Raw genomic sequence first — 14,629 nt, 5'->3', positions numbered from 1 at the left:
TTACACCATAGCATTGTGCCTTGTGCAAAACGCCTACATGAGAGACGCGGTCGAATGCGCCAGCCACATCAACTGCAATGACTCGAACCACACCACCTCTGGCTGCAACGCGACTCCATTGGTAGTTGAGTAGCGTGAGTATGTCCTGGGTGCCGAGTTGGCTGCGGAAGCCATACTGACTTTTCGATAAGATGTTGTGTGCCTCCAGGAACTGTCGGATTGAGTGGTTAATAATGGCCTCCATGACTTTCGACAGAATAGAGAGGAGGGAGATCGGGCGGTAGTTCTTAACATCAGACTTGGATTTTTTCTTGTGCACCGGCACAACCATTGCCGTCTTCCACATTGTAGGTTGCCGACCTTGGTGGAAGGCCTGCGAAAAGAGCCGCGACACGGGTGCAGCCAGCTCTTTGCTGCATTGCCGGAGTACACGCCCGGGGATGCCGTCTGGACCCGTGGCTTTGGCGGGGTGGAGTTGCCTCAGCTTCCGCTCAACCGTGCTTGGCCGAAAGTGGACATTGCGGAGTTGAGCTTGAGATCGGGGGCGGACTGGAGGGAGGCTGTTGGCTTGCAAGTCGTTGTCACCAAGACTGCACTTTGCGGAGAAATACTGCCCGAATGCTTCGGCCTTTTCGCTGCAGGTGGTGTGCTCAGTTCCGTTCGACGCACGCAGAACAGGTATGTCTGCAGAGCGGTGTCCTTGCCCACCTGCTCGCTTGACGGTTGTCCACCATTGTCGGCTGGAAAGGGCACCTTCTCTTATCTTTCGGCGGATACTGGTAGTGTGCGCTTGCTTGGCTCTGTGCAGACAGTTTGTTGCTTCACCTGTTGCCATAGAGTAGGCCAGCCGCAGGTGTGCATTGTTGGGCGAAGATCGGTGACGTCGCCAGGCCCGTTGCTTCCTGTCAACAGCTTCCTGGCACTCAGGTGACCACCAGGCTGGGTCTCCCTGGCGTAGCTTCAGGGTTTTGGATGGAATGAACATCTGCATGCCCTCTTTGATCTTCTGTGTGAGTTTCACACAAGATACGTCAATGCTGTTGTCATCAGTCAACACCCAGTTTGTGGACCGAAAGAAAGCCCGTAGCCGAGGCCAGTCAGCATGCTGGTAGCGCCACACGGTTCGCTTACTGGGACGGTCACAGGAGGGGGCAACTTCAAAGTCAGTTATCACAATTGCGTGGTCAGATTTCCCTAGAGGTGGATGGAGAGTTGAGATGACGCTTCCAGGGATATCTGACATTATGAGGTCGAGGATATTATTGCCACGTGTTGGCTCATGGACATGCTGATCGAGGCAATGGTGGTAACACAGATCTTCAGCAGCTTCACCAGCAGGGGAAGTTCTACTGCTGCCTAGCCATTCCCGGTTGTGAACATTTAGGTCACCTGCAACGATGATATTCTGGCAGCATTGCCTAGCATCATCTATGCCAGAGGTGATGCTGTTTAGGGCAGAGATGTCTCCATCAGCGGATGAACCTGAGCGATACACAGCACATACTCCAATGGATGGGCCAGCTGCTGTCTTGAGGCGAACCCACAGGATTTCATTTCCACCAGTATCAATACATTCTAGTTCTGTGAAAGCCAGGTCGGCCCGAATCCAGATAGCAACACCGCCCCCCTGGGCCGTACGGTCCCTTCGAACTGGTGGGAAGTATCCAGGGAATGTGAGGTCAGCAGGCGTGGCCTTGTCCTCCGTGACTTTTGTCTCCGTGACGATGACAATGTCAGGGTGGTGGGCATTGAGAGAAGCTTGGAACTCCCCAAGTTTTGACAAGATACCGAAAGCATTTGTCAGCATGAGGCGGAGCATTCTAGGTGGTTGCCGTGCACGTGTTGGAGCCATCATTGTGAGGATTGGTTATCCTGCCGGGGTGGCTGCGCACCAGGCTGGGCAGAACGCTTCGCATCGTGCGACAGCGAATCAGGTGACCGCTCGGCAGAAGAACGTTTGTGGCTGTGTGGCGTGGTTACAGGTGTGCCGGCAGCGGCAGCGGACAGGCCACGACTCGCGCTCAGGAAGTCATTTATCGTGGCGGCAATCCCAAGTTGCTGTTGCTCTTGATCATGCTGCTGTGCTTCCAGCTGGTTGGTGCTACTGTCGCTACTGCTGCTGCGGCGACTGCTGGTGCTGCTGCGGTGACTACTGGTGCTACTGCTGCTGCGGCGACTGCTGGTGCTGCTGCGGTGACTACTGGTGCTGCTGCGGCGACTGCTGGTGCTGCTGCTGGTGCTGTTGTTGTTCTTGTTGTGGCGGCTGCTCTTGCTGGTGCTGGTGCTGTTGGCTGCATTCGCATTTGTGGAGGTGTGGAATCTCCACGGCCTGCAGTAGAGTGGCCTTGGCCAGAAATTGGCGGACGTCACTGTCAGCTTGGAGGTGGCATCAACCGATATCCTGGCTGACACTTGCCCGTTTCCGGCTGTATGTAGGCTGCATTGGTGGGCTTTGACAGGCGTCCCTACGCTTTCCGACCTACGGTGTACAAACTCAGTGAGACTGTCCACTGTGCAGTCGTGGCTCAAGTTGCCCACAAAGAACACAGATCGCTTCTTTCTTGGCGGGCCCGCCGCAACTAATTTCCAACTGTCATCCTTGATGACGGCCATGATAGGTTGGCTCTTCTCGCAGTCTGATTGCACAGGCTCAGGATCGACAAAGCCGGGGTCGTCCGTACGGGTACGGGTTTCGTGCTGTGCAGAGCCAGAGGCCACGTCGATCTGCCCTGACTGTTGTCCAGCATCTGCATCGGCTGGGTCGAGCTGGTTTGCTGCTGCAGCTGGGTCAGGCTGGCCCTGCTGGGGAGGACGGTTACGAGGTTTCGTACGGGTACGAGATTTGTCGCCTTGGATTTGGTGCTGAGTAGATCGTGCAGGGGCCTTGTCGGGAACAACAATGGCGGATTTCTGCAGTGAACAAAATTCCTCGCGTAGGGCTAGGAGCTGTGTGGAGAGATCGTCCACACGCTGATGGAGACGACCCTCACGATCCCTCGACTCGCTGATATGAGACGTCAGGGTCTGCAGCACGCTGAGCAGAGTCTGCTCTATGCCCGGGAGGGAGCAGAGCAGTTTCATCGCAGGCTCTCCTGCGAGCTCGCCCATGGCGAAGAAGTTCTCCCTGATTTTGACTGCTTACACCCCTACACTACGCTACCCTACGACCCTATGCTACCCTACACTGCCACTAATACTACTGTCCTACTTCCAGACCGGCCTGTTGCCGGCTGGGCTGTCAAACACTACGGAGCTGAAAAAGTCACAACTGTCCACAGTCAGTGCATGTAGATATAGAATGATCACTGACAGATCATATTGAATTTGTGAATATGATGAAGCAGAGGCTGGCATCACCTTTGCCACGAGTGTCACATGACCATGCAGTGGTCACATGACCATACAGTGCAGGCATAACCTGGAAATTGAGGAGGCATGGCTGTTGTGCAGGTTTGCCAAAATGGCCATTGAATATCTCCAAGGACCACTCCTTTGCCAGTATGTGCCGGTATGGATATTCTAGGATGTAGTCTTACCTCATCGGTCACATGAAGCCTCCTGGACCCTCACAAAAATGGTCTATGTATACCCAGCACACTTGCAAATCTGTACATAAATAACTCTGTGCTGTGTATTCAGCAAGTACCCTTTTGACATGAGTTGCCAACACTCTGTTACAACTGATTGCTGTCAGTGTTCACCATGATCTCATGTAGTCATACTGACTTGTGGTTGTTCTTCACAATACTGTGTTTGCTGGTACTGCATGCATGCAGGTGTGAGCAGAGCTGCTCGCCGGCTGTGGTGCCCAAGGGCAGTACATGCAAGCTTACAGCAGGTCAGTGTGTGTGCGAGAACGGCACTTGCGATCCAGATACCGGCGTCTGCTCGTGCAACGATGGATTCACTGGACCAACGTAAGACGGCAGTATAATTCCAGACGTATGATGCACAAAAGACGTGTGTGTGTGTGTGTGTGTGTGTGTGTGTGTGTGTGTGTGTGTGTGTGTGTGTGTGTGTGTGTGTGTGTATGTGGATGCATCATGCGTGGCATTCTGTAATGCATGGAGCACACAGTATTAGGGAGCACTGCCTTGTGGCCCGGCACTAGCTGTCAGCTGTGTAGATATGCTTAGCAACCATTGCTTACCAAGCTTTGGTCTAGTGTGATCTACACAATACCGTATTATCTCTAATATAAGCACGGTCCTTTATTTTTTCAATGTACCTCCGCCCCGTGCTATTAATGGAGACGTTCCTTTATTGGAGACTGTTCCATTATTATTTCAACCTCATTTCAGAGGCATGTTGCCATGCCAAATTTATATGTCAGACACACACATTTCAGGGGTTTTTCGCCGGTACAGATAATGAATTTACACAGTGTGCTTATAATGGAGACTGAGCACTTTATTTTTTGAATGCCGCCCCAAGGTGTTCTATTATTGGAGACGTGCTATTATTGGAGACTGTGCTTATATTAGAGATAATATGGTATGCCATATTGCTTTGATGGGTGCTTGTGACGCTGTGTGTATATTTCAGATGTGACCAAGCCTGCACGGGTGGCACATATGGTGCCTACTGCTTGCTGTCCTGCAATTGCCTTCACAACGGCACCTGTGATGCGGCCACAGGAAATTGCACATGTCCTCCAGGGTACCGAGGTGACAGGTAACTACATACAGTATATCAGCATTCATTGCACTGGTTTCAAGTTGACTATGCACTGATGCACATCCATGTATAAACAAAAGGTGCCAGTTTTCAATCACACATAGCCATTTTCAGACCACAACATCAGTATTCCCCATTGTACAAATTGCATAGGGAAGCACGCCCAGACATGTACGTTCTTGTTGTTCTGATCTCGAGCTTTGAATCTCCTCCGCCAGGTCAGTGGAGAACATGAGGCTCATCCGCAAAGAAGAGCTTCCATTTCAAATCACATCTCTAAAAATTGGCTGTACCTGCTACAACCTTCCAAGCACCAATAGTCCTGTCCTGTTTATTCCTGAAATGATGTTGTGCGCAGATGTGCGGAAGAGTGTACAGATGGATTCTACGGAGCTGGATGTGCATCAAACTGTACATGTGAAAGCAAGATGGACGTGTGCAACCATGTGACCGGAGAGTGCACATGCCGTGCAGGGTACCAAGGACAGAGGTATGTGCATGCCAAACACTTCAGGTGTGTCTGAATATCACCGTGTCATTGGCATTCATGATTTGGTCTTAGCACAGGGACCGGTGTCGGAAGCCTTCCGAAGGTATTTTAGGATGGTATGGTCAGCCATAAGTACAATTTGCTCATGGAGTTGGAGTGGCTTGGCTAAAAAGTTTCAAAATCTAAAGCCCAAATCAGTGCCTGTGGTAGATAGGGCAGAGAGTGGTGCAGTCGATACCAGGACCGCCGGAAGCAATTTTGATCGGCCAGATCACACCATAGTCTTTCTTAAATTCATTATCTGTGTATGATATGGCAAGCACACGTGACCTCCTGAGCAGTAAAAATGTGTTGGTGGGCAACAAGTTGGTCCGGTGGGGACCTGACCAACCGGACCGGTTCCGGCCAGCCTGTGGGATACCGCAGTGACCGCATTGACCGCAGCGTGTCCGACACCCCTTTGGCATGTTGGCTGAGCCATCATGTGGACTCTGTTCTTTACCGCTCGTACAGATGCGACAGTACGTGTGCAAACGGTTCGTTTGGTGTAATGTGCAACACGCAGTGCAACTGTAACACATCCGTTGCCAGTTGCGACACCGTCGACGGGTCGTGTGAATGCAAACCAGGTCAGTTTTGTACATGCAAAGACCGATGTAGTGCACATGCATCCTGAGACCTGCCCTGTGACTGTGTTGTGAAGGTGCATCTCATGGCACTATTCGTGGAGACTCATGCCTTTAAATACATGTATATTAGATGCCAATGGTACAGAATAATAGTGCATGTACGTACACGCATGTGTCCACCTGGTGATTGAATGAGCAAGCGCTGTATAAAATGAGCATGCAAGAGATTGCCATCGATGGAAATTCTATCTCTGTGCTCTGTGGCCTGTGGTTTGTGGTCTGGACCCTGGAAAATTACATCACAGGCATTACTGGTGTGCATTGACTCATTGTTTTCCTGTCGTGCAGGTTACTTTGGCAACACGTGCGAGCAACAGTGCCCGGTGGGTACGTACGGGGCGCTGTGCAAGCAGACGTGCCGCTGCTCCAACAACGCCACCTGCCACCACCTCACCGGCGAGTGTCGGTGCACGCCCGGGTTCGAGGGCAGGACGTGTGACCACACGTGCGTTTCGGGTCTCCATGGCGAGGGGTGCGGGGAGCAGTGCCAGTGCCGGAATAATGCCACGTGTAGACACACTGACGGCGCGTGTACTTGCCAGCCAGGATGGACAGGTACATAGCGTTGCTCGCTAGGAGTTATGGGACCACAGAGTGCATGGTGTCTGGTTCATTTATAGTGGGGACCAGGATTTTGCCCTGTAATATTCAAATTTCAAATTCAAATTCAAATTCAAACAATGGATCACGGTATACATCATAGTCAGGTGACTGGTGTCTCTTTGTCGAGGCAACCATATGTACATGTATGGATGTCCTGAGGTTGCTAAAGGAAGGGGGAAATGAAAGAGAGTGCAGCAGAATTATGTACTAGTAGTTTAATGAATATGTGTGGTAGTGACAGCGGCACACATGTCATGTGATGTGATGTGCATGATGAACGCTGGCCAGCTGTCCTTTAGTTTGACGTTCGGTACGCGATATGTACGGGACTGATAGCACGCCCGCCTTGGCACGTCACGTGACATGTGAACATGCACGGCACACAAACACACAAAATGAAGTGCTGTGGACCCTGGCTAGCGCCAGACGCTACTAAAGTAATGTCTTTTGCATAGCTTCAGGAATAATGCAATCTGCCTTTCCCTGGCATGCACTGTGCAGGCAAGAATTGCTCTGAGCCGTGTGAGAGTGGTCGCTTTGGACAAGACTGCATTAACACATGCACATGCCTCAACGAAGCCACATGCAGCGCCACTACCGGTGCATGCCAGTGCCCTAGCGGCTGGTATGGAGCACGTTGCCAGTGGCAGTGCGCTAGCGGCACGTTCGGTCGTAACTGTGCCCAGAAGTGCAAATGCGACCTCAGCAAGTCAACGTGTGACCGATCGACCGGAGAATGCAAGTGCTGGATACCTGGTGTCACTGGAACGTTCTGCAATACTACCTGTTCCCAAATGGTACGCTGTATTGATTGATTGACCCCACTGTGCACGGTGGTGCTATACAAAAGTGTCACTATTCAAATGCCTTGTTTTGTATCTCCCCCCACCGCATCCTTGACTCCATCCGGTGTCCAGGGAGTGACAGTAGTCTTTGATACGCTATAGTTGTGTGCCCGCATCAGTGACTTGTGCATTTCTCGGTTACTTTATTGAAGACCCCTGTCATGCTGAGCTCAATGGAATTCAAGCACATGACCAGCAATCACATGACTAGCTATCACTGGTCGCACTGTAGCTCCTGCAGTATGGACACTGGGCTGTGTAATGGTGCAGGGTGCTGGCAATTTATTTCCCGTTTTCTCAGAGCACGGCTGTGGTACGGGGCCCAGCGTTCAACAGTCCAACCTATACCGTGACGCTCTATAAGACTTAGTACTCCACGTGTAACCCATTTGGCTTGCAATGATTTGTTATCTGCGCGAAAATTCCAATGACTAGACAAAATGAATTGCATTCAACTTTTTTATTTTATTTGTGTCCATGCATTGTATTATTTTGGTTCTTGTAGACATGGGGTATTGACTGCCAACACACATGCCAGTGTCAGAAGGGAAGTGACTGTGATGCGTCCAACGGTGAATGCACATGTCCGGAGAAGACCAATCTCAAAGGTACTTTGAAGTAAGAGTCTGCGTTCGGCATTAGGCCACGTGGCATAGAGCTCCAAAACGTTTACCATGTGTATGTCATTGCCAACATGACCAGCTGCTAGCCATAAACCCATAATAATTATAGTCACCTATTTGTATCCACTGAAAAACTTGCATCATATCACAGGCAGCAAGCTTGACCTTTTCCATGGCTCCCCAGGTCACTACGGTATTGACCGTACCACTTTTTGCCCCAGGTACCCCGTGAATCAATAAAATACACTGATCTGGGATCTAAATTTCCAAAATTTTCGGCTATGCCACCCCTCCCACACGAGTAAATTGCACTTTAAATTGCTGACTGTACCACACTAAAATTCCTTCCGACGTTCCTGCTCCCATCACACACCACCTGCTACTTAGTGGTTCTAGTACAGGCGACAGTTGCATGGCAAAAGCCACTTTTAAAGTGTTGTCCGAACTGACACCTGTTGAAGTAACTCTGATCTCAATTGTCTCTGCATGTCAATGATGTATGCATGAATGTACGAGTCTCGGAACGGTTCTCAGTTGCGTTGCACATGGCTGTAGTCACATAGGAAACCCTTGGTTGGCTGAGCTTGGTACTTGATCTATAGTTTGCTGCATAGGATAGCATCAGAAAAGCACACTAGCGCCAAGACTATAATAGACTCGTATCTTGCTTATCCAGGCAGCGCGGGACCGGGCACTGCCCGTAACTTTGAAAAGTCTGTAACTCCGAATCGCGTATGTTTCAATGGAAAAGGCGAGAGGTCTGGCATATGGAATCACTATCTCCACAGAAATGGCAAAGGAGTAGTAAATTTTCCACTGCAACTCACCGACAGGTTGCCCGATAGGCCGAGGTGCCCGTGACATCGAGATCCAGATAAGAGAGATATGAGTATGCAAGTATGCGGCAAGATGTTCTGACAAAATACATAGTGTCTGTAGACATAGTTACTGTTGTCAATCCTATGCAAGCCCCGTGCAAACACTCAGCAGTGCACCTGTCGCAAGACAGTGTAGTGTGCACAGCGCTGATTTCCATTCCATTTCCTTGTCAAGAATCTTCTATATCACATAAAACGATAATAATTATCACACAACTGTTGTTTCCTGTCACAGGAGTCCATTGTAATAGTCCATGCGAGGATGGCAGCTGGTCTCCACCGGGCTGTGCAAGCAGCTGTGCATGTGACAACAACGGAACATGTCACCACGAGACTGGACAATGCCTGTGCACACCTGGTTACATCGGCGATACATGTCAATCAAGTACGTATCATTCAGTGAAGCTAGCATGACTACATGATGAGTGCATGTGCTGTGAACTTCTGTTTTACAGTTGTACCATGGATATTGCGTACTATAAAATAAAATAAATACTTGAGTACTATGATATGCTAAAAATTAAAAAGGACTGTTGCCGAGAAACTGTTGAATTTGAAATACCCTCTTCAATTTATCTGGAAATATTGTTGGATCAAACATGTTCGAGTAATGCATTTGTTTGTTGCATCCCTAGTTGTAATGAGTCAGCTTGCCGGCCACTATGATCCGTGTATCTCTGTATTTGCTGTCCTTTGGATTCTCAGAGTGTCCTAGCGGTTACTATGGTGATGGCTGTCTTGGCAAGTGTCCTGACTGTGATCCAGCATTCAACAGTGGTTCGTGTAATCATGTGACAGGACAGTGTAACTGCATTGACGGAATGTCTCCTGTCCATCTCTGCCGACAAGGTAACATAATAATGCAACAGTGTGTGTGTGTGTCAAAAGGTCAAAGGTCAAAGGTCAAAAGGTGGGTGTGTGTAAAGCGGGATTCACAGAAGCTTTTTTGCGATGCGACACGCGATGCGACGCAATCTGCGACGGACGCGTGCGATGCGAACTCGCGAAATACCATTCACAGAAGAAGTCAGCGATGCGACAAATTTTTGCAAAGTCTTGCTGATTTGGGTACGTCACCATGATATTCGCGCGGTTTGGTACAACCTGTACAAATTTATAGGCAACTCTTGCACCTTTGTACAACTTTGCTGTAGAAAAGGTCAAAATCGTACGCCAAATCGCTTGTCGCATCGCATCGCATCGCAAAAGTTGAGCCAAGCTCAACTTCTGCGATGGCCCAGTTGCGGCAGTTGCGTGGGGTGCGACATGGCTGCGATTTGGGGTTTTCCCGGTTTCGCGCCTGTCGCATCGCGTGTCGCATCGCAAAAAAGCTTCTGTGAATCCCGCTTTATTCCCCGTCCTAATATAAAATTCCCAGCTGCTAGAGTACGCCTGTGAGAGCAATTTGATGAGAACTTGCATGTGGACAATGCTGCTTCGGCAAGGCAAGGGATACCCGCGTCGGGTATTGCCGTGGCCTGTGTCTATGGGTGAGTGTAGCTCTTCAAGTTCCCTGTGGATATGGTTACACCATGTGAACACTGGGATTCCGCAAACAGTGGTGTTGAGTTGTACCTTGTTCAAAATGTTCCCCCAGAAATCATCCTGTATTTTCTGCACTTACATTTTTATCCTGATATCGATCTGCAATGATTCAAGAGAGTGTTGCAAGTATCATGAGTTGTTCTGCATTGCTGTGCTTCTCTCACACATGTAGCATGCCTGCCAGGAACGTTCGGCGAGAAATGTTCACAGAAGTGTGACTGTGATGGCAGAGAGAACACAATGTCATCGGACTGTGATCCCACCAGTGGTCACTGCTATTGTGTGGAAGGCTTCTCCGGACACCTGTGTACTGTGAAAGGTTAGTTCATATGTGGAATCATGGCAGACTGAAGTTAGGAAGAAAGCAAGGCACAAAGCGAGAGCCAGGGGTGGACCTGACCAAACCCCCGCGGTAGACTCGGTGGCTTCCACATTGCCAAATTGACCTAGGCAATGCAGTCCCTCGCCTGTCCCCCTCCTTTACCCAAGGGTCTACAAAAGAAGCTCGTATACCTGAAACCGGGTGTACAGCTGCATAAGTGAAATCCATGAATTACTACATGTATATCGGCAACACTCTAGAAACGTTCAGTGTGGCAAATGCCCTAAATGCTGCATTCAATGCGATAAACTACTATGTGCTCGTTGCAAATTTGGACAACTGAAGTGCGGGTACATGAAGTGCGGATACATGAGAGTATTTTGTATGTGTAAGACCTAGCACCAAAGGCGTGGGCCCACGCAGAGAGCACACGGGCACCATGTACTAGGGTGTCCCAATTCTGACTTCGGCACTGATAGCAGGGGAGAGGAGCAATGCCACTTCGAAGCAGTTTTTGTGCATTATAGAGAACTCGCCCCCGTCCCGGCCTGGATCAGTTCCAGGGACATTCAATGCTGACCATGCTGGTTGGATACGAAACATCATCACACCTGGATGTGCCTTGACTGATCGCCAGTGTAGGATGGATTCAGAGAGGGCTCCGAGTTCTTACCCTTGAAATTTGGACCGTGGTTTGCCAGGGGAGTAGTGATGGTACAGGACGATACATCCCAGTGACTGCATAGTCGTAGCGCACGGTAAATCTTACTCCATGCAGTATGATGTACACCTGCCCGTTACAGCAATGACATAGCTTATTGGCATTATTGAACTTGGTGTGGGTGCATCCTTTTGGGACCATCATGTCATTATATTTATGCCCCCCCCCCCCTCTCCCCCCCCCCCCCCCCCGCCTATTCGGTCAATCCTGGATCAGCTACTGACTACGTACTGTTCTTTGCTTTGGTTCTTTCATGTGTTGGCAGATACTGGCAATTCATCTGCCGACCCCACTCTGAAGCGTGCCAGCTCCTCTGGCTCAGTAGCGACGGGTGTAGGGATAACAGTTGCGCTACTTGCCATTCTGCTTCTCGTCTTCGTTGCCCTGCTGGTGTATCGCTATCGCAAGCGCAAGGCAAAACTGCAGACTGACGGCTCACAGATCCAGTACTTCTCCAATAACCAGGTGATCCACGCGGAAACGGAAGAGCCCTACGCGATCCACAACAACACGACGAGACGTGACACTGCCCAGGAGTCACCGTACTCCACTATCCCGCCTACCAACAACACCAAGCTGGATCAGGCCGACCTAATTGGTCTCAACAGTCCATATGTGGACATGCAAGGCGGGAGCACTGCTGCTGCGGCAACCACCCAACGCAACCTGATGCCTAGCCCACCGGACACGAGCGGGCGCCATACACCTGCAGGCTATGGCACTCTGGATCCAGCCGTGGTGGCCAAGCAGCAAATCCTGGAGGCTCATGACAATTCTGAACGCTTGCGAGAGGAGATTCCCGATGAGTATGTCAGCCCAGCCAAGTTCAACTTGGCCACCAACCTGTGAAGTAGTCAGACATTTTCTTAGTCAGCACAGTCAAAATACCAGAATACTGGCCTGTCGGAACTGAATGGCCAGTACCATGGAGACACCATTGTGACTATCCAGCGGCATGGCTCCAGTTCTCAGCGTCGCCCACATGCTACATACACGCTTCACCATGCCAGGTTAGCTGCCTTTACGACTATCAGGCTGTTTTATTTACTCGGAAATCACTCTATACACGTATCGTTGATATTCGCAACCAAGCTAGACTCTGGGCCCTTGGTAATCGCTACATATAAGTCATTCAACGTATCAGTCGTGCGTGCCCGCTGAGCACTGCCCCTGGACATACAGTGGTGCCGTGCAGCTGCCAGCCCCCAACAATGATATCTCCCGCTGCGCACTCCATGCACTGATCTCTTACGCTTGCGATTTGCGACATGCAATGCAGTACTTGGCAGCAGCCATTCTTCTTTGGGAGGCACTCGCATTGTTCTCAGATCCAGGTAACTTAGTGCACGTAGGTGGTACATGTAGATTATACTTCCGAAAAATTATACTTTGAATTATTTATATTGAGCATGATCTGCATTGATGCAGTGAGCTGCTTGCAAGCCACAGTTGTAAAATGGTTTCAATCTGTATATCTAATCTCTATACTACATGCATGCCAGTTCATAAACAATTACATGTACACGGCATACCCGTATGTGCTATGTATTAGCAAATGACCAGGCTGTGACTAAGACTGACCGGTGCATCTACTCGCAGTCGCCGCATATTGAAAGTATAGTAGAGGTTATGCGATTACGTCATCAGTTGAGATGCGTTGGCGAAGTCGTGGCACAGTACGCACCAGAGATGCACTAGCCACTCACTCTGTATACATGGCACCCACACTGAATTACAAGCGGTTCCTCTGTATATAATGCTTAGCGTCCATAAGCGGTAAACTCTGGAAAAAGCTGTGGCCCACGTTCAGAGATAACTGAGTCTTTCTTTTCTTTCCTTGCACCGGTGCATGTAGTGCTGCGTGCAAGGTCGTATACGACCCGTCACTTAAAGGGGAAGTTAAGGCAAAAATTAAAATTTCATCAGTTGTAGTCTTCGGGGTGCTGAGTCGAATGGTCTTGGTCCGAGGAAGCTGAGACGCTCCCTTCCTACTTGAATCCCAATCGAACTCGCGCACTTCCACCGAAACTGGGTGACTGCGCCCTACTAGATGGGGATTTGTATGCAAAATGTCACTAAAAGCGCCATTTCGTTCTTATAAAAGCACGGATGACCGCGATTGGCCCATATGTTGTAGTCTTTTGGACGCTGAGTCGACTGGTTTTGGTCCGAAAAGGCTGTGATGCAGCGTTCCTCCTTTATTCCCAATCGAACATGGTTGAAGAAGCGGTCACGTGCTCCTGGGTGCCCAAATCACCTGGTCACCACGCCAGCAGGTGACAACTTTCACACCAAGGTTCAACTCGAGTTCAACTCGAGTGACAGGACTGCACCCAAAAAAGGTCAAACAGGCTAGTAAGTTGTACCCTGCAGGCACGGTGACCAGGTGACTGGTGTACGCAGGAGCACGTGACCGCTTCTTCAACCATGTTCGATTGGGAATAAAGGAGGAACGCCGCATCGCAGCCTTTTCGGGCCAAAACCAGTCGACTCAGCGTCCAAAAGACTACAACATATGGGCCAATCGCGGTCATCCGTGCTTTTATAAGAACGAAATGGCGCTTTTAGTGACATTTTGCATACAAATCCCCATCTAGTAGGGCGCAGTCACCCAGTTTCGGTGGAAGTGCGCGAGTTCGATTGGGATTCAAGTAGGAAGGGAGCGTCTCAGCTTCCTCGGACCACGACCATTCGACTCAGCACCCCGAAGACTACAACTGGTGAAATTTTAATTTTTGCCTTAACTTCCCCTTTAAAGGTTGGAGAAACCCTGTCCGCGCTGCCACCTACATGATAAACTCTTTTTGTTACATTGTGCAACCCCAATTCTGATTTCAGTACCTGGCCCGTATATGTTCTTGTTACGGTTCATTGCCCTTTCCTTTGTGAGCCGGGTGTGTGATTCTGAACTGTAACTTAGTGCATGACTACCGGTGTGGTTTAGTTAGTTAGTCTCCTCCTCCTCCTCCTCCTCCTCCTCCTCCTCCTCCTCTCCTTTCTCCTCCTTCTCCTTACCCTCAGTCTCGACATCGCCGTCCGCCTCCTCATCGTTATCATCGCCTTCAAGGGCCTCCTAGCTCCTCTCCTTCTCTTCCCCGTCTTTCACCAGGCCCACCCCTCCGAAGTTCCCCGTCAGTGGGGTCCGGCATCCTGGACCAGTCAGTGGACAGGACTGAATCAATGGACAGCCAGGCAGCCGTCTCGTCAGATCTACGCGAGTCGTTGGCACAAGCGAA

General features: G+C 50.1%; 2 protein-coding genes across 2 annotated transcripts; one reads left to right on the top strand and one right to left on the bottom strand.

Moving 5' to 3' along the window:
- Positions 1-2,197: 2,197 nt before the first annotated feature.
- Positions 2,198-3,108, bottom strand: LOC135813382 (myb-like protein AA). Its single transcript, XM_065326481.1, has 2 exons — positions 2,495-3,108; positions 2,198-2,291 (listed from the first exon to the last, which is right to left on the bottom strand). Exons 1-2 carry the CDS (start codon positions 3,106-3,108, stop codon positions 2,198-2,200), a joined length of 708 nt encoding a protein of 235 aa, XP_065182553.1.
- A 352-nt stretch (positions 3,109-3,460) lies between these two features.
- Positions 3,461-12,939, top strand: LOC135813381 (multiple epidermal growth factor-like domains protein 11). Its single transcript, XM_065326480.1, has 12 exons — positions 3,461-3,498; positions 3,777-3,917; positions 4,546-4,674; positions 5,036-5,167; positions 5,681-5,796; positions 6,145-6,411; positions 6,961-7,256; positions 7,810-7,912; positions 9,041-9,190; positions 9,511-9,654; positions 10,523-10,669; positions 11,659-12,939. Exons 1-12 carry the CDS (start codon positions 3,461-3,463, stop codon positions 12,240-12,242), a joined length of 2,247 nt encoding a protein of 748 aa, XP_065182552.1. The 3' UTR covers positions 12,243-12,939.
- Positions 12,940-14,629: the final 1,690 nt, after the last annotated feature.

Source organism: Sycon ciliatum, chromosome 4 (assembly GCF_964019385.1).
Source record: "Sycon ciliatum chromosome 4, ocSycCili1.1, whole genome shotgun sequence".
Classification (NCBI taxonomy): domain Eukaryota; kingdom Metazoa; phylum Porifera; class Calcarea; order Leucosolenida; family Sycettidae; genus Sycon; species Sycon ciliatum.
This window is presented reverse-complemented; position numbering and strand designations above follow the sequence as displayed.